At 46.0% G+C, this 26,750-nt stretch overlaps 1 protein-coding gene across 4 annotated transcripts in view; it reads left to right on the top strand.

Annotated features, from left to right (window-relative positions):
• Nucleotides 1-501: 501 nt before the first annotated feature.
• OS9 (OS9 endoplasmic reticulum lectin) overlaps nt 502-26,750 on the top strand; it is a 36,011-nt gene continuing 9,762 nt past the window's right edge. Inside the window, exons 1-12 of one of the 4 annotated variants that reach the window (XM_035102731.2) lie at nt 502-731; nt 13,043-13,219; nt 13,754-13,817; nt 15,711-15,787; nt 16,047-16,145; nt 17,491-17,692; nt 18,178-18,288; nt 19,228-19,349; nt 22,645-22,687; nt 24,919-25,007; nt 25,299-25,541; nt 26,388-26,610. In XM_035102731.2, the coding sequence (XP_034958622.1) occupies nt 564-731; nt 13,043-13,219; nt 13,754-13,817; nt 15,711-15,787; nt 16,047-16,145; nt 17,491-17,692; nt 18,178-18,288; nt 19,228-19,349; nt 22,645-22,687; nt 24,919-25,007; nt 25,299-25,541; nt 26,388-26,610 (1,618 nt within the window). In that variant the 5' untranslated portion in view covers nt 502-563. The remainder of the gene's footprint in view (nt 732-13,042; nt 13,220-13,753; nt 13,818-15,710; nt 15,788-16,046; nt 16,146-17,490; nt 17,693-18,177; nt 18,289-19,227; nt 19,350-22,644; nt 22,688-24,918; nt 25,008-25,298; nt 25,542-26,387; nt 26,611-26,750) is intronic. The other 3 variants (XM_060272155.1, XM_035102727.2, XM_035102719.2) reach the window with 3 other exon arrangements.

The raw sequence follows: 26,750 nt of genomic DNA, 5'->3' as shown, positions 1-26,750 counted from the left end.
TGATGCTCTATAAGGCAGACATTCATTATACAGGTACCGGTAGTTCTTGAAATTCCTACATTCCTCGTCAAACCATTTTTTAATGGTAAAACTGCTTGCAATTTCTTGTGGAGGCAAATGCATTATACAGAATTCAAGATCACCGTGCTTCCACAGGGGTGTCGAAATAATCTGGATTAGATTATCTAGATTTTAGAAACAAAACAAAACACGGAACCACGCATCTGTAGGCACCTGGCGCGCGCCGTCCAGCGGTATTTACCGATTGCGCAGCAGCCCCCCTGGTCCTGCAGGCGCTCGCTGTTCTGATTGGCTGCCTCTTTTAGCCGCAGCCCGATATAGGCGCTCGCTCTCCTGATTGGCTGACGGGAGCGACCCAATCCCCTTTTACCAGGTTTGTCTGACGAACGCTTCACTCCCCCGCCCTTTCCGGCAGCCAATGGAAAGGCTCCCGCGCAATAATAGGCATCGGACCCGCCCCCTCCCGTAGAGGAAGGGCGGAAGTAGCCTCTGCGGCGGCCGCCAGTAAAGGCAAGCAGCCGGAGGGGAGCTGTGCGAGGAAGATGGCGCCGACGCGACGCCTCTCGGGGTTCTCGGTGCCTTGGCTGCTCCTCCTCGCCGGGGCTCTGGCGCTGGGGCGCAGCGAGGCGCTGGGCGCGCTCAACCTCCACGAGCTCAGCGAGCTGAAGTACGGCATTGAAATCGGCGCCGAGCCCGTGATGGCCGGGCAGGTATGGCTGGCTGGGCCGAGCTGAGGCGATGGTGGTGGGCAGGGAAGCGCCGGAGATTCCAGGAGAAGCGGCAAAAGGAGTCTTGGGCGCCTCGGGAAAGACCTGCGGTGGTGGTGGTGGTGGTGGTCATCCTTGTCATTACTGTGGCAGAAGGTTCCGCGGGCCCGAGTTGGCCTCCTCAGGCGTCGCCGCCATACGGCTCTCGCCCCTTCATGCCAGGCTTCTGAGGTGCCTCAAGGCGGCGCTGCGCTGGCTCTGCTCGCAGCAAGAGGCTTCCCAGGGGGACCCCCCCCCAGCCGCCCCCCACCAGGTCCTGTTGGATCTCTTGTGTGATGCCGCCTTTATTGTTTGTTGATGGGTTCATTGTGTGGTTTTTTGTTTTGTTTTTGTTTTGCTGCGTTTTAGAAGTACAGTATTGTACCCTCGCTTTGGGGGTTATTTGCATTGAAGAGCCAGGTAACTAATTGTATGAATAAGTAAAACAAATCTGCAATAAACAACAGGTAAGGGTCCTCTGTCCCATTAAAGTGTAGCAAGATACTAATTAAAATTGTTATTATTTATTCAATTTATATACCACACTTTATCCAAAGATCCCTGGGTGGTGTACAACATTAATATCATTTTTATGCAGAATAATAAAACATAATACACAGCATAATAATAAAACCATAATAACAGTCCCCCTCCCCATATTTAACAGGCCATAGATTAATGGATTTAAAGAGGAATGTTTTTGACTGGTAATTATGGTGGTAGGTGAGCTTCCTTTGAGAGACCAGGATAGAGAAACTTAAAGTAAATGGTCTTCCCAGAAATTGTTGGACTACAGGTTCCATCATCCTTGACTTTTAGATATGCTCACTGTGAATGATGGGAGTTGGAATCCTTCAGTGTCAGTCGGGCCACAGGTTTCCCCATTCTTATTTAGGAGGAATAGTATTTCACACTTCAATAAGTGGCCAAGGTAGATATATGCCATAAAGGGCAGGAATAATGTTCATGTAATAAACATTTAATTAATTACTTCAGAAATTATGGGACGTGGGTGATGCTGGGTCGGTCCCAGCTCCTGCCCACCTAGCAGTTTGAAAGCACGTCAAAGTACAAGTAGAAAAATAGGTACCACTCCGGTGGGAAGGTAAAAGACGTTTCCGTGCACAACTCTGGTTTGTCAGAAGCGGCTTATTCATGCTGGTCACATGGCCTGGAAGCTGTCTGCGGATGAACACCGGCTCCCTCAGCCTATAGAGCGAGATGAGCACTGCAACCCCGGAGTCGTCCGTGACTGGACCTAACGGTCAGGGATACCCTTACCTTAACCTTTAACAACTAAATTAAATTATACATATTTGTAGTCATCTATATTTTATTTAATTTTTTATACACTTAACATAATAATGGTGTTCAAGAGGCTGAGTACCTATCCTGGCTAACCCATGGATAACTCAAATTGAAAACTTCTTTAAAAATGTAAGGAACTAAGCAATCATGCCACCCCTCTGGCTAGCAGCGGCTGGACTTTGTGACATAGTGTAGCCATGGCTGCATCTGCTGTCCTGCTGCTCATGGTGGAAGGTGTGGGCAACAGAGGCAGGGAAAAATACTCTTTGCTGTGCCAAGCCCCAGGCTGGTGCAGTGAACAGACACAGGTCAGGCCTGTTGCCGACTTATGACAGTAGCAGAATTACCCCAGAATCCAGCCAATTTTGTGCCAGCCCAGTCCAAAACACCATGATTTGGGGTTTCCTGCTGGCCACCACCAGTTGCAGCTTCTGTCTGCCATTTTGGTGGGCATATGGAGTGCTCCCTCCCTCCATACAACATGGTGGATTGGGGTTTGGATTACTCTGCCTAGTAAAGGTAAAGGTACCCCTGAACCCGACCTTCTGATCGGCAAGCCCTAGGCTCAGTGGTTTAGTCGTCATTATTAATAAAGGGGAGTTGATTTTTCCCAAAATGCATGTAGGATCTGTAAAAAGCTCTCACCCTTGCCCTTTAGCTAGGACGTTCTTGGCTTCATGGTATATTTGATGATGTTTGACTGTGGACACATAATAGCAGTGGGCACTCAAACCCTAATCATCCTGTTCAGGCTCCTTGACTGCTGTTCTGTTTTCTACAGCTGCTTGCATCCTTGCCCTTTTCAAGAACAGTGGCACCAGTGTATGTTTACTACTCTAGCAAGGGTTGCATCATCACACCTGAGTCTTGCATCATCTGTGTTGTAGTTGACCCTGAGGAATTTGAATTTAAATACTTCTTTTAAGTGGCTTGAGTGCTATTGTCCTTGATCTCCTTTGTGGTTTTTACAGAGGACTGACTTAAACCTGGCAAAGCCAAATGGCTCCTCTGTCTCTCTCTCTCTGTGTGTGTGTCTCTCTCCCTCTCTCCTTTCCAGGGCCGGCTCTAGGGGTTGGCTGGGTGGCGCAGGGCGCCAGGGTGCTGCCGCGCCGTGCACTGTGTCCACCCATTAGGGCGGGGGTGCCGGAGCGATCTCCGCACCATGGTGCCCGGGCGCCCGACATGCTTGAGACGGCCCTGCTCCTTTCTTTGCTTCCTGCCTTCTTAGGGAAGGGAAGGGAAGGCAACAGACCCATGGAGGGTCTGGTCTTTTCCAAGGTGGCAGAATTGAGCAGGACCTGAGTTTCTCAAAGTGTGATGCATATGATTTTCCTGAGATATAATTATAGGCAATATTTATAGGATAGCAGCAGCCTTTGTTTTAAGGGAAACTTGCTCCTTCAGTTAATGGGACAGGTCTTGGTAGAAAATTTGTAGTCTTGAAGTGGCAGTACCCAGCTATGGGCATCTTCTGCACTCACCTCCCCCAGCTTGGTGCCCTCCAGGGGCTTTGGACTACAGCACCCATCATCCCATACCATTGGCTTTGCATGCTGTGGCTGATGGGAGTTGTAATCCAAAGCATCTGGCAGGTACCGGGTTGGAGAAAGCTGCTCTGCAGCAGTATCTTAGTTAGTAATCAGTTATGGGTACAGCCTGGAAACTATTTATGCCCCTCAGGTGCACCTTTAATTGCATGTTTACTGTTTTGAATAGGGGACGCGGGTGGCACTGTGGGTTAAACCACAGAGCCTAGGGCTTGCCGATCAGAAGGTTGGCGGTTCGAATCCCCGTGACGGGGTGAGCTCCCATTGCTCGGTCCCAGCTCCTGCCAACCTAGCAGTTTGAAAGCACGTCAAAGTGCAAGTAGATAAATAGGGACCGCTACAGTGAGAAGGTAAACAGCGTTTCCGTGTGCTGCTCTAGTTTGCCAGAAACGGCTTAGTCATGCTGGCCAACATGACCTGGAAGCTGTACGCTGGCTCCCTCGGCCAATAACGCGAGATGAGCGCCGCAGCCCCAGGGTCTGTCACGACTGGACCTAATGGTCAGGAATCCCTTTACCTTTACTGTTTTGAAAGCAATGCTTCCTGAAGCACCAAGATGTCAGCTGCCCAACCATGTCTCTGACTACTGGAGTTTGAAGCTTGCAACATAAACAAATGAGTGTAATTTACACAGTGTGTTCATTCCACGCCCTCTCAGTGATGAACTTCCCCTTTTCTGTGATTCTGCAGTATTTGGATTTTTGATACTGATGTCTCTCTCATATAGTTAAAAAAAAGCCTGGCTAATATATTCTGTTTTACATAAGGAGTCATTTTTCATTAGCACAAGTGTGGGTGTACCTGCTTTTGCTTTAGTAGTGTTTTGACTCTCATAAGAATGTATCTGTTGTAAAACTGCATCCCTTCTCCAAAAGAAAAAGAGCCTCCCTAATAGAAGTAGCTGTTCCCTGAAGGCATTGACAGCTTAACCATTCGGTTTTCCCGTGTGTTGTTCCCTTGCAAGTGATGGAGCTTGGGATACTGCAAGTGCTGGGTCCCTTTACCTTTAAGCTACTCAGGAGACATACAGTGGTGCCTCGCAAGATGAATTTAATTTGTCCAGCGAGTCAATTCGTTTTGCGAAAAATTCGTCTTGCGATTCGCCGTTTCCCATAGGAATGCATTGAAATTTCTGTTTTGCCCATAGGAACGCATTAATTAAATTTCAATGCATTCCTATGGGAAACCGTGATTCACAAGACGCATTCTTCTTGCGAAAAATTCGTCTTGCAGGGCATTCGTCTTGCGAGATACCACTGTACTGTGTGCCATGCCAAATCTTCCTTCACAATGTGGTTGGGGAAATTTTGGGTTTCACTTGTGGTTTGTCTCCTTGGAACAATGCATTCTAGTGTGCTCTAAAATTGTACAGGGATTCTGCAGCTACTGAGCGGCATCTTAAAATGAAATTCCAACATCAGGTTTTAACATCCATAAATATGTCACTTAGAAATCTAGCACAGAGAGCTTGATTTCAGTGGCACATTGAGAGGCTACCTTTCCAGCTTTTTTGCAGATGTAGTTTGCTGCGACAGCACAAAAACTGTCCAACACAATCCTATACATTTCTGCTCAGAAATATGCCCAACTGGGTTCAGTTGGACTTGTCCCCAGATACGTAGGTATAGGACTGCAGCCTAAGAGAGCTCTAAATCACAACAAATATGTGGGCGGTTTGAGGTGCTGCTTTATATTGGGGAGTAAAAGAGTAATATTGAATTGACCATGTTGATACCTTACAGTAATCAATAGTTACTTTGAACATGGAGTTAGCTCCCACTTTGTTCCTCTACGGTAGTATCTGGTGCAACAAATCATGATCCTTGATTTAGGCCACATTCACCATACATTTAAAGTGCTATGCTGCCACTTTAAACGTTCACAACTTCCCCCAAAGAATTTCGGTTGCTGTAGTTTGTTAAGGGTGATGGGCTTGAGGGCATCCTGAGCAGGTTTGCAGATGACACCAAATTGGGAGGGGTGGCTAATACCCCAGGGGACAGGATCACACTTCAAAATAACCTTAACAGATTAGACAACTGGGCCAAAGCAGTTTTTTTCCATTTCCATGGAAACAATGCCTTATGAGGAACGGCTTAGGGAGCTGGGTATGTTTAGCCTGGAGAAGAGAAGGTTAAGGGGTGATATGATAGCCATGTTCAAATATATAAAAGGATGCCATATAGAGGAGGGAGAAAGGTTGTTTTCTGGTGCTCCAGAGAAGCGGACACGGAGCAATGGATTCAAACTACAAGAAAGAAGATTCCACCTAAACATTAGGAAGAACTTCCTGACAGTAAGAGCTGTTCAGCAGTGGAATTTGCTACCAAGGACTGTGGTGGAGTCTCCTTCTTTGGAGGTCTTTAAGCAGAGGCTTGACAGGGATATGTCAAGAATGCTTTGATGGCCCTTGTGGTCTCTTCCAACTCTACGATTCTATGATTCTATGGGTGTTGAGAGTTGTAACAGAGAACATAGGTAACCAATACTGGTTAAAAATTGGAGGGTTATATAATAAAATTCTTAAAGCCCAAGAGATAGGAAATATGAGAGTAGAAGAGCCAATAGAGGAACTATATAAACAAATGGAAAAAACTAAACAAGGAATGATAGGTAAAAATACCTTTATTTACAAATAAAGAACTGACAACCCAACTTATTCAAAAGATGTGGAGTAAGGAAGAACAAATTAGCGAATCAAAGGTCAAAAGGATAATGAAAGGAATAGATGAGATTAAAGTAAGCAAATTTAGGGAGCTCGAACTAAAATTCTTTCTAAAATGGTATAGAACTCCGGCCCAGCTAGCTAATATGATACCAGGATTGAACCCTAACTGCTGGCACTGAACAAGCCAAGGGATGGTTCTCCCATATGTGTTGGGAATGCCCAGAGGTAAGGGGATTTTGGAATAAAATCCTTAAGGTTATTAATGAAGTTTTTAAAGTGAAGTTACCTATAGACTTCAATCTTATGACAATGGGTATACTAGGAAACACGGCCATAGAGAAAGGTGACCAGCACACCTTCAAAGCAATGATACTAGCAGGAAAGGCAACAATAGCTTTAGGTTGGAAAAAAAATAAAAAATAAACAAATTCCTTCCAGCAGCACCTTAAAGACCAACTAAGTTTTTATTTTGGTATGAGCTTTCATGTGCATGCACACTTCTTCAGATACACTGATTAGAAGTCCCCAGAGAACTTCTAGAGAAAGGGTGTAGAGAAAGGGTGGGGAGGGGTGAACAGTAGAGGTCTGGGCTAATTATTTGTTTGAATTTATTCAGTCAGACATTGTGGCAGTAACGTCACAGGAAATAACATGGAGGGCCAAGTCTACTATTATAAGGACCAGATGGAACCCCCATCTTCAATGGATAACAACTACTGGACCAGAAGACATTCAGTGGAAATTAAAGACATTGTGCCCGTGGCTGAGGACAACTGTTTGAACCCTTCAAATGGATTATGGGTGGGGGAGGGGGTGGGAAGGGAAAGAAAAAATGGTACGGGAAATTAAAAATTGGAAGGAGAGAATATAATGTATGTAAAATTCTCATACTTTAATAAAAATATTTTTTTAAAAGGGGGGGTGTTGAGAGTTGTTAGAAGACACCTCCCATTCCCCTTATAAGACCCACAATTCCCACAGTTCCCTGTGAAGAGCGATTGATTGTTAAAACACTCTGAAAACTGTGGCTCTGCAAAGGAAAAATGAGTGTGGTACTCACCACTGTGAGCATCATTTAATTCATCCAAAAACTGAGCTCAGCTTTTGGAAAATACATTTTGGTCTGGATCCATCAGAAATGCCCAGAACCACAAATGTGCAGAAACAGAGTGCTCTTCCAGTTAGGAACAAGTTACTCCTGCTATACTGCTCTGCTGTTCTTTGTGGCTGATGCTTTTCTGCCCCTATAGGACTGCAAAAACAGAGCCTGTCTCTCCGTTAGTTTTCAAAAGGGAGTGATTTGTATGAATGAGAGGGTTTTGACTTTCTGCCAAGTGGTTTTCAGGCAAAAAAGAGGAGCCGCTTTCTGTCAACAGTCTAAATCTGGCTTGTACTTTACACCTGCGAATGTTCTGGAGGGCTTGGTTGCAGTTGGCTGGTCAGTTGGAGCTTAGCTCACGGTGACCTTGCCTTGGCTTTGCGTGTTTGTAGTGTAATCATTGCTGATTGTATGTTTGACTGTTGAGGGACACACTGGTGAATAATTGCTTTGCTAATATGAATACATGCTGTTGTTGTTGTTTAGTCGTTTAGTCGTGTCCGACTCTTCGTGACCCCATGGACCATAGCACGCCAGGCACTCCTGTCTTCCACTGCCTCCCGTAGTTTGGTCAAACTCATGTTCGTAGCTTCGAGAACACTGTCCAACCATCTTGTCCTCTGTCGTCCCCTTCTCCTAGTGCCCTCAATCTTTCCCAACATCAGGGTCTTTTCCAAGGATTCTTCTCTTCTCATGAGGTGGCCAAAGTATTGGAGCCTCAGCTTCACGATCTGTCCTTCCAGGGAGCACTCAGGGCTGATTTCCTTAAGAATGGATAGGTTTGATCTTCTAGCAGTCCATGGGACTCTCAAGAGTCTCCTCCAGCACCATAATTCAAAAGCATCAATTCTTCGGCGATCAGCCTTCTTTATGGTCCAGCTCTCACTTCCATACATCACTACTGGGAAAACCATAGCTTTAACTATACGGACCTTTGTCGGCAAGGTGATGTCTCTGCTTTTTAAGATGCTGTCTAGGTTTGTCATTGCTTTTCTCCCAAGAAGCAGGCGTCTTTTAATTTCGTGACTGCTGTCACCATCTGCAGTGATCAAGGAGCCCAAGAAAGTAAAATCTCTCACTGCCTCCATTTCTTCCCCTTCTATTTGCCAGGAGGTGATGGGACCAGTGGCCATGATCTTGGTTTTTTTGATGTTGAGCTTCAGACCATATTTTGCGCTCTCCTCTTTCACCCTCATTAAAAGGTTCTTTAATTCCTCCTCACTTTCTGCCATCAAGGTTGTGTCATCTGCATATCTGAGGTTGTTGATATTTCTTCCGGCAATCTTAATTCCTGCTTGGGATTCATCTAGTCCAGCCTTTCGCATGATGAATTCTGCATATAAGTTAAATAAGCAGGGAGACAATATACAACCTTGTCGTACTCCTTTCCCAATTTTGAACCAATCAGTTGTTCCATATCCAGTTCTAACTGTAGCTTCTTGTCCCACATAGAGATTTCTCAGGAGACAGATGAGGTGATCAGGCACTCCCATTTCTTTAAGAACTTGCCATAGTTTGCTGTGGTCGACACAGTCAAAGGCTTTTGCGTAGTCAATGAAGCAGAAGTAGACGTTTTTCTGGAACTCTCTAGCTTTCTCCATAATCCAGTGCATGTTTGCTATTTGGTCTCTGGTTCCTCTGCCCTTTCGAAATCCAGCTTGCACTTCTGGGAGTTCTCGATCCACATACTGCCTAAGCCTGCCTTGTAGAATTTTAAGCATAACCTTGCTAGCGTGTGAAATGAGGGCAATTGTGCGGTAGTTGGAGCATTCTTTGGCACTGCCCTTCTTTGGAATTGGGATGTAGACTGATCTTCTCCAATCCTCTGGCCATTGCTGAGTTTTCCAAACTTGCTGGCATATTGGGTGTAGCACCTTAACAGCATCATCTTTTAAAATTTTAAATAGTTCAGCTGGAATATCATCACTTCCACTGGCCTTGTTATTAGCAGTGCTTTCTAAGGCCCATTTGACTTCACTCTCCAAGATGTCTGGCTCAAGGTCAGCAACCACACTACCTGGGGTGTACGAGACCTCCATATCTTTCTGGTATAATTCCTCTGTGTATTCTTGCCACCTCTTCTTGATGTCTTCTGCTTCTGTTAGGTCCTTACCACTTTTGTCCTTGATTATGGTAATCTTTGTACGAAATGTTCCTTTCATATCTCCAATTTTCTTGAACAGATCTCTGGTTTTCCCCATTCTATTGTTTTCCTCTATTTCTTTGCATTGCTCATTTAAGAAGACGCTCTTGTCTCTCCTTGCTGTTTTTTGGAAATCTGCATTCAGTTTCCTGTATCTTTCCCTATCTCCCTTGCATTTTGCTTGCCTCCTCTCCTCCGCTATTTGTAAGGCCTCGTTGGACAGCCATTTTGCTTTCTTGCATTTCCTTTTCCTTGGGATGGTTTTCGTTGCTGCCTCCTGTATAATGTTACGAGCCTCCATCCATAGTTCTTCAGGCACTCTGTCCACCAAATCTAAATCCTTAAACCTGTTCCTCACTTCCACTGTGTATTCATAAGGGATTTGATTCAGATTGTATCTTACTGGCCCAGTGGTTTTTCCTACTTTCTTCAGTTTAAGCTGGAATTTTGCTATAAGAAGCTGATGATCTGAGTTACAGTCAGCTCCAGGTCTTGTTTTTGCTGACTGTATAGAGCTTCTCCATCTTTGGCTGCAGAGAATATAATCAATCTGATTTCGATGCTGCCCATTTGGTGATATCCATGTGTAGAGTCGTCTCTTGTGTTGTTGGAAGAGAGTGTTTGTGATGACCAGCTTGTTCTCTTGACAGAACTCTATTAGCCTTTGCCCTGCTTCATTTTGAACTCCAAGGCCAAACTTGCCAGTTGTTCCTTTTATCTCTTGATTCCCTACTTTAGCATTCCAATCCCCTGTAATGAGAAGAACATCCTTCTTTGGTGTCATTTCTAGAAGGTGTTGTAGGTCTTCATAGAATTGGTCAATTTCACTTTCTTCAGCACCGGTAGTTGGTGCATAAACTTGGATTACTGTGATGTTAAAAGGTCTGCCTTGGATTCGTATCGAGATCATTCTGTCATTTTTGAGATTGCATCCCATCACAGCTTTTGCCACTCTTTTGTTGACTATGAGGGCCACTCCATTTCTTCTACAGGATTCTTGCCCACAGTAGTAGATATGATAGTCACCCGAACTGAATTCACCCATTCCCTTCCATTTTAGTTCACTGATGCCCAGGATGTCGATATTTATTCTTGTCATCTCATTTTTGACCACATCCAGCTTACCTCTATTCATGGTTCTTACATTCCAGGTTCCTATGCAATATTTTTCTTTACAGCATCGGACTTTCCTTTCGCTTCCAGGCATATCCGCAACTGAGCGTCCTTTCGGCTTTGGCCCAGCCGCTTCATCAGCTCTGAATCTACTTGTACTTGTCCTCCGCTCTTCCTCAGTAGCATGTTGGACGCCTTCCGACCTGAGGGGCTTATCTTCCAGCGTCATAACTTTTATATGCCTGTTGTCTTTGTCCATGGAGTTTTCTTGGCAGGGATACTGGAGTGGCTTGCCAGTTCCTTCTCCAGGTGGATCACGTTTAGTCAAAACTCTCCACTATGACCTGTCCATCTTGGGTGGCCCTGCATGGCATAGCTCATAGCTTCTCTGAGTTGTTCAAGCCCCTTCGCCACGACAAGGCATTGATCCATGAAGGATGCTGTTATTGCTATGTAAATGTAATGTAAATGCTATGTAAATGTAATGTAAATGCTATGTAAATTGCTATGTAAATGAATACATGCTGTTATTGCTATGTAAATGTGCATTGCTCAGGTCATATCTACACTTGAGAGGAACGTAAAGGTCTTCCATACACACAAGGTCTTCAATACAAGGTGCGTGGAATGTATTCCATACACAGAAACTATTGGTTCTTGTGTGAACAACTGTGCTGTTGTCACATTGGGGCGGGCATGATTAGAGGGTAATTGTGGGTGGTGTTAGAGCAGAGGTCAGCAAACTTTTTCAGCAGTGGGACCATTCCACTGTCCCTCAGGCCTTGTGGGGGGCCAGACTATTTTTTTGGGGGGGGAATGAACAAATTCCTATGCCCCACAAATAACCCAGTGATGCATTTTAAATACAGTGGTACTTCAGGTTAAGAACTTAATTTGTTCTGGAGGTCCGTTCTTAACCTGAGGTACCACTTTAGCCAATGGGGCCTCCTGCTGCCACCGCAGAACGATTTCTGTTCTCACCCTGAAGCAAAGTTTTTAACCCAAGGTACTATTTCTGGGTTAGTGGAGTCTGTAACCTGAAGCGTCTGTAACCCGAGGTATCACTGTAAAAGCACACATTCTACTCATGTAAAAACACCAGGCAGGCCCCACAAATAACCCAGAGATGCATTTTAAATAAAAGGCCACATCCTACTCATGTAAAAACATGACTATCCGCGGGCCAGATTTAAAAGGTGATTGGGCCATATCCGGACCCCAGACCTTAGCTTGCCTACCCATGTGTTAGAGCATCTGCTGGGCACAATGAAGCCTCTGGCCAAGAGTTTTCCTCACCCCCCCCCCCGGTTAGAGCTGCTGTGTTGTATTACGGTAGTTATTCAGTGTTGGACTAGGTTCTAGGAGGCCAGGGTTCAAATCCGCATGCAGCCATGAAGCTCACTGGGTGACTTTGGGCAAGTCAGTGCCTCTTAGCTTTAACCTACCTCACAGGGTTGTTGGGAGGATAAAAAGGAAGGAGGAGAACCACATACGACACCATGAGCTCCTTGGAGGAAAGGTGGGATAGTTGTAGTAGAGGCTGCAGTAGTAATATAAAGATCAGCAGGAAAATGTAGGCAATGCGTAGCATAATTGCTGAAGCTGGGAAGGGGCCAAGCAATTGGTAGCGGGTTCATTGCCCGCCCTATATACTTCCTTGATCCTCCCTGTAACTTACATGTACATGGATGCAAATTGCTTGACTTGCATAAAATATAGTGGGCAGAATTTGGGTTACCTTGGTGGGTGGGTGGGTGCGCGCACGCATGTGTGTATTACGTATACTGTATATAAATGTGGCTCTGCCTAGAGTGACTGTACTGGTGGTAAAACGGGTTACAGGCTCAAATCTACGCAGATTTATTTGAAAGCAAGCCCAGCTGCATTTGTAAATATACCCAACCAAAATATCTTGGTACCAGGAATAAGGCAAGTCCAAATGGAACTTTTCCCCTGTGGTGATATTATCAATATAATAATCAGTAGTCTGCAAGGTTGGGTTTAGTAGCCAGCCAAAATGTGTACTTCCCCCTGGCACTGACTCTCCCCCAAGAGGCAAGATGTTGCATCACAGCAAAGTCTGACTTTTGTCTTTTCCCCTAAAAATAAATATAAATGAATAAAAAACTCATGCTTTAGCCTTTGTCCCGTGTGGTGTTTCCAGTGGCTGGACAGCCTTGTTGACTAAGATAACAGGCTCACATGGTGGATCCAAAGAACCACTTTAAAGTGTCTAGAGACTGGTTCTCCATCAAAAGCAAAAGGCAAAGCTCAGTGCTGTTCTTGCTGCTTGTATCTTCTGGGTTCCTGCTTCCCTTGTCCTTTTGGGGAGGTCAGGCTGCTGCCTGCAGCTAATTTATCTCTTCTCACCCAGCTCTTTTGCTTATACCTTCCCAGAGCCTTTCGTCTGATGTGGTGAGTATCTCATCCAAATACAAGCAGATGTACGAGTGTCGGCTACCTGCTGCCGCGGTGAAGATCCACCAGGAGAAAGAGGAGCACCCACGGAGTTACAGTGGACTTGGGATCTCAGAACTGCTTAAGCCCATGGAAGTGGCTCCTTGCCTTATCAAGGTGACTTTGTGCTAAGGGTTGGGATTCAATGTTGGGAGACCAGACGCAAGAAGAGAAACAGTGGAAGCCATCCCTGGGTACTCTGTTAACGAACTGCGAGTGAAGCCCGTTCCCCCTGTCCCTGGAGAAATTTGCAAGGATGATTACCCTCAATCATCCTTGTTTTTCCTTCGCCAACAATCTCTTGCTGTCATGGGGACTGCCTCCTTTAAGGCAGAGCGGAACCGGAAGCCAGTACTCTGCTAAAATGCTAACTTGAATCTTGCAGCCTTATTAAAACTCCATTGAGATGATTCTTCTCTGCCTCCCCCTCCCCCCCTCTCCACTCCTGAGTCCTTGAGTTTTCCCCACTTTTATAACCAAAACTTCAGTGAAACTCAACACTTCCATGTCCACTCCACTCATTTGCATGATTAGGCATTGCGGAATTTGGGTGTAATATTTCAAGAGAATTATAATGCAGTGGGGCTCTTACAACAATATTTTTTGCTTCAGCCAAATCACCTAGGCTTTAACTTCTCCCTTTTCACTCAGACCAAGGACTGGTGGACGTACGAGTTCTGCTACGGGAAGCACATCCAGCAATACCACATGGAAGGTACTCTCTTCTCTTTTGTCAGTTTCTCCCAACTGCTTGGTTTAGGTTCAAAGTAGGGATGGGGAGCCTCTTACCCACCAGACCCTCCCATCCAGCCTTCTGCAAGCCCCCCCCCCACACCCCAGACCATGTTTGCTGGCTTCACCCAACCAGGCTGGGTTCTTTTCATCTCCATTGTAACGGAAGGTTTAAACCTCCCCACCTGGATGCCACAACAGAGAAGAATATATGATTCAATCAGAATGGAAGTGGGCTGGTGGTGGCAAAGACAGGTCTGGGAGTCATGCTTGCCTGCTTCTCAACTGCAATATACATTGGCACAATTTGCGTTGGTGGAGCAGGAGGGTTGCTGCAATAACCCACTGTTCCAGAGGGCCCACCAAGTCTCAGAATGGCTTCTGGGAGGTGAAATGGAGGTGTGGTATAAAAGAAAGCCAAGGAAGTCTTATTATTCAAAAGCGTTCCACTCAACTTCCTCTGGATACAATGCTCATTTTTTCTTGTAATATTAGTCAGCCTGACAGGTCTTTGGCATGAAAAGTAGAGTAGAATAATCAGTGCACAGTTAAGCCAGGGATAGGGAGCCTTTGACTCTTCAGATGCCTCTGGACCACAACTCCCATGATTGCTGACCAGGGCTGGTGGGAGTTGGACTCCAGCAGTATCTGAGAGCCTCCGGTGCTCCATCTCTGGATTCAGCTTGCCACTTCCTTGCTGCAAAGTGCCTCCCACTTTGCTGATCTGCAGTGGAAAAGGAGCAACCAAAGTCCCCAGAATTGTGTCGTGAGTGTGGTGCCACCCTTTTAATAAACCTTAACGTTAGGTTTACCATGTCTGTATACATGGTTAATTCTTACAGTAGTCTTATAACAAGAGGTCCATAGTCTCCTCATATTGTAGAGTTTGGCCAGGGTGGAGGTCTTCCAACACTGTCAAAGGCTGATGACTGAAGCAGTTCATGTCAGCAAACCAGGAATGGCTGTCCAGCTACTTTGAAATGATAAGGTGCATGGTTGTGTTCTCAAAAGGAATTGGGGGTTCTTCAGTCTGTTGCGGTCTCCCTTTTTTCGTTAATATGCAGATTTGAAAGTTTACTTCGTACTAATCCCTTCCGTTTCTTAGCTGGGATAGCCCCTAATCTATAATCACAGATTTTATGCAAATAAAAACATGTGTCAGGAAACTAGTGGCATGATTAGCTTAGACCAGGATATTTAACGTTTTGTTTTTAGTGCAAGGCTGTTTTTTGTGGGGGGGGGGGTCCATAGAATCATAGAGTTGGAAGGACCACAAGGGCCATCCAGTCCAACTCCCTGCAAAGCAGGAAACACCATCAAAGCATTCCTGACAGATAGATGGCTGTCAAGCCTCCGCTTAAAGACCTCCAAAGAAGGAGACTCCTTGGCACAAATTCCACTGCCGAACAGCTCTTACTTTCAGGAAGTTCTTCCTAATGTTTAGGTGGAATCTTCTTTCTTGTAGTTTGAATCCATTGCTCCCTGTCCGCTTCTCTGGAGCAGCAGAAAACAACCTTTCTCCCTCCTCTATATGACATCCTTTTATATATTTGAACATGGCTATCATATCACCCCTTAACCTTCTCTTCTCCAGGCTAAACATACCCAGCTCCCTAAGCCGTTCCTCATAAGGCATCGTTTCCAAGCCTTTGACCATGTTGGTTGCCCTCCTCTGGATCAGTGTAGCCAGATTCATAGCTTGAATTTACACTGTGGAGGCACAACTGAAGCAGGTCTTTTCTCAGCCTCTGGTTCAAGCTAAGATGTTGTTGTTGTTGTTGTTGTTGTTGTTGTTGTTGTTCTCTCCTGAGGTCCAAGCTTCCAGTTAACCAAGTCACACTTTTCATCTTTCCCTGTGTCTTCCCCCACCCTGCAGAGTCTGAAATCAAAGGTGACATTCTGTACCTGGGGTACTACCAGTCCGCATTTGACTGGGACAATGAAACTGCCAAGGTGGGTGTTCCCTTGGCCCTTGATCACTTCATGCAATGGGGAAAAACTTGAGTGAGCTTGGGGGAGGGTATGCTATGGACAGTCTGCAGCTGTCCCTGAATAAACTCTTGCTTGCATCTAGGCCCAACTCAAAGCAGATTACCTTCAGCTTCTGCTCAATAGGGGCTTGCAGATAATTTTAAAAAGGATCAAAGCAGTGAAACTTCCCCCTCCCCCAAAGGCCTTGAGTGTTTTCTGGTTCTCTCTCCCCGCATCACAGGCTTCCAAACAGCACAAGCTGAAGCGTTACCACAGCCAGACATATGTCAACGGATCCAAGTGCAACTTGAACGGGAAGCCTCGGGAGGCTGAAGTCAGGGTAAGGAAATGAACTTGGTTGCACTGACTGTGAGGAAGTTTCCTGAGTCAGCAGCTGAGAGGAAAGGAAGTCTGGCTCTCTTGTCCTTTAGAGCCATTCGTGGGCAAGTGAAAGACTCCATTCAGGTAACCAGAGCTGTGTGATGGACAGGAACAGACATTGTCCATGTATCCCACCAGATGCTGCTAGACTACAGCTGCCATAATTCCTGGCCATTGATAATGCTGGCTGGGGCTGATGAGAGTTGGAGGGCCACAGGGTCCGTGGTCTATAGTTGACTTGAGAGATGCTGAGTGGAGAGTTGGAAGTTGGACCTAGGAATGCTTGGAGTATGGGTTCTCCTCCTATGTTTCATGCAGAGGAGAGAGCTTCCTGCTTGTGTTGTCATGTGTGTTAGTTTGTTCCCCATTTTTTCTCTTGTGAATGCCAAGCCACCTTTTTAAGGTGTTGTTGTTAACATATAAAACTCTGACCAACTCAGGGCCAGGGTTTTTCTGACATGTATAGAAAACTCACCTGCTTGCTCAGGCTTTCCCTGACAATTACTGTAGCATTGGATCCTTCTGCCCTACACCATAGGTGATAATCCACAATGTACTTTTTTATTGGAATAATTTTATTGCATGTTTTCTTTATATCTTGGTAAACTGCTTTGAGGTTTATTTGTAATCATAAGAGGTATCAAATAGATATAATCAATAAGTAAATAGATTAGGCTCACAGCTTCTTTTATGTAGCCACCGAGGAAGTGTTAGGAAGTGCACATTGTGAAACAGAAGGAAATGGAGGGACATTGTCTCATAATTTACCCTGCTGCTGTTTGAACTTGGGCTGACCCTTCAACCCAGGGATGCAGGACCTGTGCCACTACAGATCTTGCTAGTTGCAACTCCCATCACTCCTGACCATTGGCTATGCTAGCTGCGGCTGATGGGAGTCCAACCACATCTGGAGGGACTCGGGGTCCCCATGTTCTCTTGAACCAATGTGACCTCCCCCCTTCATCCTGCCAGAGATACCTGGATTCCATGCATGCGCCTTTCAAAATGAGATTAGCCTCTCTTCTGGCCCCACTGCTGGCAACTCATGGAAAGCTATCCTGGGGGTAAGGGCCGTAGCTCAGTGGGTGGAGCATGTGCAGTGGGTGCAGGAGTCCCAGGCAAAATCTTGGCCACATCCATCTTTAAAGGCTCTCCAGGAGCAGGGCAGGGAAAGTTTGGTGCCTGAGGCCCTGCAGAGCTGCTGGTCGCCAGAGGAGGAGAACACAAAGTGCTAGGCTAGATGGACCCTATAATCTGAGTCAGTATACAACAACTTTCTATATTTTTCTATATCTAAATCGCAGTTTCTGTGTGAGGAAGGGTCAGGTGACTACATTGCCCGTGTGGATGAGCCCCAGTCCTGCTCCTACGTGTTGACCATCCACACCACCCGCATCTGCCACCACCCATTTCTGCGGCCACCGTCCACTGCCACCCCTCAGACCATCCGCTGTCACCCGGCCCTGAGCCCTGCAGAATATGTGGAATATGTCAAGGCCCAAGTGTGTAAGTAGTACAAATGGTCAGGGAGGAGGTGGAGGCCCCTTCAGTGCCCTCTTGGCCAGGGCGATTCGCTTTGATCTGGTGACCTTTTTAGAACTTAGCCCTTGCAAGGCAGGATACAGCAGTGGGACAGAAGTATCTTAAGTGCATTTGAAGCGTAAGTCCCTTCTTTCAGGGAGATTGAATGGTGTGTAAAGTACTCATTGTGTGCATTACAGCCTCAAAGCAGAAACAGAATAAAGTCCTTTCCTCGTTTGCCTTCTCTGTTGCTGAGAGAATAGGCATGGGGGGGACGGACGACAGTGTGGTATAGTGAAGACTGTGCTGGCTTGGATTCAAATTCCACTTAGCCTGAAAAGCACTGGATTACTTTATCACATATTGTATTGTCTTGTTGCATTGGAAGCTATGATGATGACCTGTTTCTTACCTGGACATACTGGGGTGTGTGTTTGCGCATCTAATGTATATTGTGTAAATTTTTGCAGCTGACACAAAGCGCAAAGTGGAGGAGATCTCTGAAGAGCTGAAGACTCTAGACACACGACTGTGGAATGAGCGAGACCCCAACTCTGCCGTTCAGGATTCAGATGGCAATGGTAGGGAACTAGCTGGCAAGACAGTTCTGCAAGGATGTTACTGAAATCTAGCTGTGGGGTGGGGTGATCACATGGAACCTGAGGCAAGTCACCATTTTAAAAAGTCAGTAAATACAGTAGACCCTCCAGATATGAGGCCCGTATGTACCCTGAAAAGTCCGCATCTAGAGGTGCCACTTCTGTGCATGTGTGCATGCACACGTTCGCAACCTGAAAGTTACGTTACCCCAGGTAACGTAACCCGAGGGTCCTCTGTATGGCCTTCAGTGCCAAAAAACATACTGGTTCTGATTTTTGTGTTGGGATAATGTGCAAGGACCCTTACACAATGTACCTTCATCCTTAGGGGCACTCTGCAGTTTCAGGTGTCTATTGGTGCTATTCTGTCGGATGGGCAAGCTATTGGAAAGAAGGCATTGAACCTGCCTTTCTTCTCCTGTGACAATGGCAGTGCCCTACAAGAGGCAGAAATGCATATTTTTCTCGTATTTGAGAGTTGTGCTCTCAGTGTACAACTCAGGACTTGGTTGGCTTCAGTGTTCAGGAATTGTAATGATCTGATATTGTATAAAATTTTACATAAAGGTCTTCCAGTTACACAAGCTTAGAAATCATTTTAGAAAAGTAAATATATAAGCAGATTGTCTTAAACTTTTTGCTCATCATTGTAAAAGAAAATATATTGTAATCCACTTTTTCATTAGTGGGGGGTAAGGTTCGGGGTGAAACAGGACCTTCACATCTTTAGTGGGCAGTACCTGTTCTTGCAGGTTTGGAAGCTAGAAACCTGTAAAAAAGGAACTGTATTCTCAACGTGCTGAATTCTGCATTTGTGTGGTGCAGAGTATTCTCTATCCTGAGTGTAATTGTAGAAATGCTCTTGGTAAACCCAAATGACTTTGCTCCCACTTAAAAACTTTGTTTTGCCTGTTTGGTCAGTGACCCCAGAGCCTGTTCCAACGGCTTCTCCTCCTGAAAGCGACCCAGCTGATGACTCTGATTTCTGGGAGAGAGCGCTGCGGGGAGATGAGAAGAGTGCCCAGGTGCCAGACCAAACCAAGGTAACCTCCTGTCATCACACCTGATCATAACCAGTATTGGACAAATACTTTCAACGTATGTATGTATGTATGTATGTATGTATGTATGTATGTATGTATGTATTCTTACCCTCAAAGCCGGTATATTTTCCTTTTTCTTGATTCTGACACCACCATTGTGGGAGTTCTTTGTTTTTTATTTAGGCATGTTGTTGAGGCACTATACGTATCCTCAGAATTATAAGATTTGACTTATCAGTGAATTATTTTATTTTATAGATTTATATTCTGACTTCAGAACATATCAGTCATAACAGGGAGACAATAAAATTCAAGTAATGAGAAAGAAACTCAGCTCATTGTCTTAAGCCTGCATAAACACAACTAACTGTAAGAGGCCTTTCTGGCTAAAAATATCTTCAAAGTGCGTTTAAAAGCACAAACAAGAATTACCTTCTGCATAGGATAATTATGGGAAGGGTGGAGCATCAGCTTTGCACACAGACTCAGTCCCCGGCATATCTAGATAAGGTTGGGAGAGGCAGATAAGGTTGGGAGAAAGCCCCTTGAAATAATAATAATAAATTGTCCAGTACCACCTTAGAGACACTTTTATTTGTTTATTTCGACTGTGTCAGACCAACACGGCTACCTACCTGAATCTAGAAAGCCCCTGTTAGTCAGTCAGTCAGCCAGACACTGGTCTGACACTGTCGAAGGCAGATTCCTATGTTCCTGTAAGTTGTCTCACCACTGTCAATGTCTTAGTGTTGCATCCAAGCACAGCCGTATGTTCCATATCTACTAAATCAGGGATGGGGAACCTCCAGGCCACCAGATCTCCACATCTGGCCCACAAGCTCACTTCAGCCAAGCCATGCCCACTGCCCTACAATTCACATGACACATCTCTAACAAAGCTATTTGGGGCTTTGCAAGGGACATCACAAGACCCAATAAATTACAGTGGTACCTCTACTTACGAATGTTTCTACTTACGAACGGAGCTCCGTCCGCCATCTTGGATGTGGTTTAGATAGGATTTTTTTCTACTTACGAATTTTTAGATAGGGTTGCTTCGACTTGCGAATTTTTTCTCCCAATGCATTCCTATGGGATTCGACTTACAATTTTTTTTTATTTACGAATGTGCATTTGGAACGCATTAAATTCGTAAGTCGAGGTACCACTGTATCTGCTTGTCAGGTCTTGAGGATTGCTTTGCAAAGTCCTCTAACAACCTGTGGGCAAAAAAGATCAGCTAGTGTCCTTTTAACACCAGGTGATCGGCCTGTCAAAATTGTCCTGTGCGAGGTGGGGGAGCTAGTGATCTGGCCCACTGGGCAAATACAGTTCCCCACTGCTGTATTAAATAGATGCATCTGTTCATTTTTGGCTCATGCACCATTGATGTTGGTGTTATGGTGTTTATTATTTTATTTACTAGCTGGCCCTGCCACGCATTGCTGTGGCTGATCCCTGTGATTGCCCCCACCCTGTCCCGATCCATGATCTATTCAGTTTGTTCCTCCCCACCCCATCGGCTTATCCCTGTGAATCCCCCAACTCTCTCTTCCTGGTAACCCCCACCCAGGGGAGGTGTGGTTCCCTGAGTGATCCTGGTATTTGGGGGGTGGGAGGGGAGGGTTGAGGAAATGTGAGGGTCCTTGGGTGGTCCTGGTATTGGTGGGGGAGGGGAGGGTTGAGGAGAGGGGACGGTCCGGGGGGGGGTCTTGGTATTGGTTGGGGAGGGTATTGTGGGTGGAGGGTCTTGGGGGTAGAGGGTTGTAGTGGGGGTTTGTAGTGGGGCAGGATTCCGAGGGGGTTAGTGTCCATGAGGGTCATGGGTCTTTGATTGTGGAGAGGCGTGGAGAGGGTGTAAGTCAGTGGGGTGTGGGGGTGTGGAGTGGGTTTGATCAGGGGGAGGGGGTTGTGGAAGTTAGTTTGGAGAGGGCTAGGGCTGTTGTGGAGGCGGCCTGGTCCGTGGGGATGGATCGGTGTGATCTCTGGGGCGGGGGTGGGTCCCGGGAGGCGGCGGGATCGGCGGGTGTGTGTGTGGAGTGGGGTTGCTCAGGGGGGAGGGGTCGCGGGAGGTAGTTTGGAGAGGGCTGGGCCTGTTGTGGAGGCAGTCTGGTCCGTGGGGGTGGCGTTATCGGTGGTGGCGGGGTGGTTATCGGGGTGGGGATGGATCGGTGTGATCTCTGGGGCGGGGGTGGGTCCCGGGAAGTGCAATCCGTGGGGTGGGGTGTGTGGAGTGGGCTTGCTCCGGGGGGGGAGGGATGGGAGGCGGGATCCGTGGTGTGGGGGTGTGTGGAGTGGACTTGGTTGGGGGGGAGGGGGTCGCTGGTATGTGATCTCCTGGGCAGGTGCGGGTCCCTGGGGTGGGGAGCGGCCTGGTCTCAGATGTGCGATCTCCGAGGCGGGCTTGGTTCTCTGAGGAGCGGCTTGGTCTCCGAGCGGTTTGCTCTCTGTTGGAGGCGTGGTCTCCGGGGAGTGAAGGATTGTGGGAGTATGTTTGTCCGTTGTTCGTTGAATGTCCACTGGAGGGCGCAATTTTTTGACCACAAATCCAGGTTTTTACCTGTGTTCGGTGTGTCAGCTGGTCAGTGTAAGTGCATGATTACCTGCTCACATGTGACTGAGGTTGTGGCCAAATTTCAGGACGATCGGGTAAGTGCTTGTGGGAGAAAAGTGGGGAATAACACACATGCACCTTCACCATTTATATATATATATATAGATTTGGTTGTTATATTTTTCTTATATTATTTATTTTGTTGTTATATTTTTATGTTGTGAACTACCCTGAGATCTGCGGACGAAAAATATTTATTAAATTTGTGTACCACCATCCAAAGATCCCAGGGCGGTTGACAACATAAAAATACAAAATGGGGTGGGTGGGTGGAATACATAATAAATAAAAAAGCAATAACCCCCCCCCAAACACATTAAAAAGGCATAGAATGTTAATCAGCCAAACCTTGGTTGAAGAGAAACAATTTCTCTTGGTGTGTAAAGATATGCAATGAAGTGGCCAGGTGAACCTCCTGGGGAGAGTATTCCACAAATGGGGAACCACTGCAGAAAAGGTCTGTTCTCATGTTGCCACCCTCCAGGCCTCTCATGCACGAGGCACACAGAGAAGGACCTCCAGTGATGAATGCAGGGTCCGGGTAATAATGAATTCATTTGGCGAAACAAGTAGCTGAACTCAACAGTCTGTATCAGGCAGAAATTATTCCCTCGCAACCCTACAGGAGTGGCTTCTATGCATAGCACCCAAAACCATTTAACTTCTGTCTTTTTTCTGTAGGAGGAAGAGCCAATCATGAAGACAGCAGACAGTCACCTAGCAGGTAAGTGTGTGGACCATAAGTGCTATGGCTCTGGAAAACAATCCTCTTTGAGGAACATTCACATGAACCAAAGGATTCAGGACTTTCTGAACCCACCTTCTGTTCTTTCAAGAAGACTGTTAAGCAGTCAGACATTCTTTAATGGCCTGTTTCTTTGGAAACTGCTGATTCCTCCCCCTCCCCCCTTAGGCATCCTTTCCTCTTTTTAACATGGTTTAGTGTTCAGAAAAAGAGGGGTGGGAACTGCAAGTGCTCCTGGATGACACTGGTTATCTATAGAGCTACTTCAGTCTGGATTTAGGTCTGGCTTAGGGATTGAATCAGCCTTGGTTATTTCAATGGATGGCCTTTACAGAGGGAGGGGCAGGGACTGTGACCTGTTGTTCTTACTCAATCTCTCAGCAACTTTTGAAAACATTGATCAACTTCCTGGGATGGAGGCACTGCACTAGAGTGGTTTCATGCCAACCTGCACAGTTGAGTCCAAAGAGTAGCATGGGAGGCGTGCACTTGGACTCCCTGGCCCTTAGACTACAGGGTTCTGCAGGACTCTGTTCTGGATCCAGTGCTATTTAATACATGTAATTTGGAGCAAGAGAAGCTTTGGAGCACGGTGCCATCAGTATGCTGATGACATGCAGCTCTGTTCTCCATCAGAATCAGAGTTTGTGAAAGCCCTGGAACAGAGCCTCAAGGTAGTGGTGGACTGGACAGGGGTCAATAAACTTGAGTTTGAATTCAGCAAAGATGGAGGCTTTGTGGGTGGGTGATTCCTGTATCCAGAAGATAGGCCAGTTGCCCTTTCTGGGAAGAGTTGCACTCCCTCTCAAGGAGCAGGTACATAGCTTGGGTGTACTCCTGGATATGTCCATCATTCGAGACCCAAGTGACCCCTGTGGCTAGGAGTGCCTTTTGTCAGCTATGGCCTTAACTGGATTAGGACCCATTGGCCACTGTAGTCCATGCATTGTTACCCTCAAGAATGGATTACTACAACTCACTTTATGTGGGGCTGCCCTCAGACCTGGTCAGGAAGCTCTGGCTGGTGCAGAATGCAGTGACCAAACTGCACATGGGGGCAGACAGCTGACAGCATGAGACACCTCTGTTAAAACATCTCTCCTGGTTGCCCATACGCTACTGGGCCAGGTTTAAGGCTCTTGTGTTGATATACTAAGCCCTGAGTAAGTTGGGTCCAGGATGCCCTAAGGACCGTGTGAACCCTCGTATCCAGATGGATCACTGAGATCATCCAGAGAAGTGCTGATAGTTTTCCCCAGGTCACTGGTCCCATGCTGTGGAACACTCTTCCAGCAGAGATCCAGCAGTCACTTCCATGCATTTCTTTTGTAAGTTAAGAGGACTATGCAGTTGTTTAAAATTTTGTTGAGTGGCAACTCATTTTAATTCTTTTGTACATTCCGCTTGCATCTTAGGCACATCCAATGTGCATTTTCAACCCTTCACAGTTGAAGGCTGGCCAGCTGAAATTGTGCAAATTAAATGCATGCAAAATTTTCCTGGTGCAAAAAGAACCTCCAAGATCCTCTCAGCATGCAGGCTCTGGAAGCCTGGTGGTAGCGCCATGAGATCTCATGGGAACTTGGATGGACTCATGAGATTTCACAAAAGCATCCTAAAGCCAGTATGCTGAGCATGCCTTGCCTGGTAGGCAAGGTGGAGAGCTAAGGTTTTTTTTACATCAGGAAAACCCAGCTTAGTGCTCCGGCACTGGAAGGCTAGGGCTGCATTTCCAGGGGGTTGAGTCTGTGTTTTTGCCATTACAGTGGTGCCTTGCTAGACGAATTTAATTCGTTCCACGGGTCTTTTCTTATAACGAAAAATTCGTCTAGCGAATCCCATAGGAATGCATTGAATTTGTTAAAAAAAAAAAATTTGCCCATAGGAACGCATTAATTGAATTTCAATGCATTCCTATGGGAAACCGCGATTCGCTAGACGAATTTTTCATAAAACGAATTCGTCTAGCGAGGCAACCTCCGCTCGAAAAATCCTTTCGTTAAGTGGAAATTTCGTTAAGCAGGGCATTCGTTAAGCGAGGCACCACTGTACACTGAACCCTTGGATCCAAACCCCCACGTAAGATGCTTTTAAAGGTTTCTTTAAAAATGTTTTGATATTGCTGTATGCCAACTGGATACTTTGAGAGGGTGGTATATAAATTATTTTATTTATAATTTTTAAAAATGTGCTGTCCCGGATCTTTTCAGATTTCAAGAGAAAAATCCACTTCAAAGTTATCAAGAATCCTGGCGACCTGGTGCAGTTTATTCGTGACTTGAAGGAGAATGCCAGGAAGGTAAGATGTAGTGGAAGACTTGCTTCTCACCAGATTTACTCTGCTATTGCTAAGCTGCTTTTAGGTATACAATGTGGAATTGTTATCTGCCTAGTATATGGAACTTCCTGGTCCAGGGTCCAGGTGTTTGCTAGGGAAGAACAATTGGGAGGTCTTCCTGGGGCCACTGGACAGGGATTGTCCAGCCCTTTGTTATTATTAGCCAGGCTGCTGCTGCTTCTTTATTTGTTATGTTTATGTTGTAATGGCATCTCAGCTGGGTCAATTTGAGTCTCGCCTTTGTCCCTCCAGGACAAAGAGATGGTGAGAGAATCAGAGGAAGCATCTCAAGAAACTCCACCCAAAAGTGAGCCATCGTTAGGGACAGAGCCATCTGAAGAAGGGGCCCAGGAGGATGAGAAGGATGAGGAAGACCTGCTGGGGAAGTTTGAGAAGGAACTGGAAGACATCCTGCTGCCTAAGTCTGAAATGGCCAAGCTGAAGGAGGAGGTAAAATCTGAGATGGAAAAGGAGTTCGATCACATCATTGATGAGGTGAGGATAGCTGTAATTTCCTTTCTGCACTACCCACCCGAGAAAACTGTTGGTGGGCCCTGGATGTTCTCTGTCCCCAATCGCCTCGTATTTGCATACATTTTGCTGCCTTTGTGGGGAAAAGGGCTATAACTTTGTATGCTTTTTTTGGTTTAGAAAAAGCTGAGAGGGAGGGACACAAAATTGGAAAAGAATGATGAATAGTAAGGAGAGGGAATCTTTCTGCAAGGTGAAGGAACTTTCTTCGGGCAGCACCAATGGTGAGGAGGGGAGGGGGCTAACAGAGGAAGTGGTGTCCGAATGATGCAGCAGCAAGACTTGTAGTCAGTATGGCTGCCTGGTGGAGCCTTCCAATCACAAGGACTAGAAACATGATTGAAAACGGAGTCTTGCAGATCCAGACTCTACACCAGTGGTTCTCAAAGCGGGTGGTCCAGCCCCCTGGAGGGGCAGGGGGGTTACCTAGCAGGCCAAGGGGGGACTGAAGGTGTAAATGACTATTAGACTTTGAAAACCTGGTATCACTAGATCAAGTTCATTTGTTTTGTTTAATTAATTACTAAAATAGTTCTGATTGGATTTTGAATAAATGTGCATTTAATTGTTGCTGTTTCAAATTTTATTGTGTTAATTACCTTCCGTAGTAGGTCATGCAAGCCAATGCTCTGAATATTGCTTTTAGTAGGAAGGGGGCAGTGGGGATGAGTGGATTCAGGGGAGCAGTGGCCCAAGAAAGTGTGGGAGCAACTGCTCTACACATAGCTGCAGGAAATGAGCCAGGCTGCTACTCAACTGGATCTCTCTCTTTCTCAATAAATAAATAGATCTTGGATTGTTTACTGGCAGGTGGAGGATGAGTTGGAAACAGAAGGCCTGAAAGGTGAGTTTGATCGAAAGCAAGCCTCCAAGTCTTTGGCTTCTACCCTCAACAAGCTTATTGACAAGCTGGATCCTGGCAAAGACTCGAATAAAGGAGATAAGGAGCAGGAGCCACAGCCAGGGGAGGAAGAAGAGGTAGCAGCAGATGGGGAAGATACTGCTGAAGAAGACGTAGCCAAACCAACAACTGGTATGTTCTCATATATATAAGGTTGACTTCATGTTTTTCAGTGCCAGTACATTTGAGGACTGTTTCTGGATCAACCAACAGGAGGTGACACTTTGTCATAAATATCACATCGAGGGTGATCCGCATGCGGACCTGCTCAG

Source organism: Zootoca vivipara, chromosome 2 (genome assembly GCF_963506605.1).
Source record: "Zootoca vivipara chromosome 2, rZooViv1.1, whole genome shotgun sequence".
Taxonomy (NCBI): Eukaryota; Metazoa; Chordata; class Lepidosauria; order Squamata; family Lacertidae; genus Zootoca; species Zootoca vivipara.
Note: the sequence above shows the minus strand (reverse complement) of the source record. Positions and strands in the feature narration are given on the sequence as shown.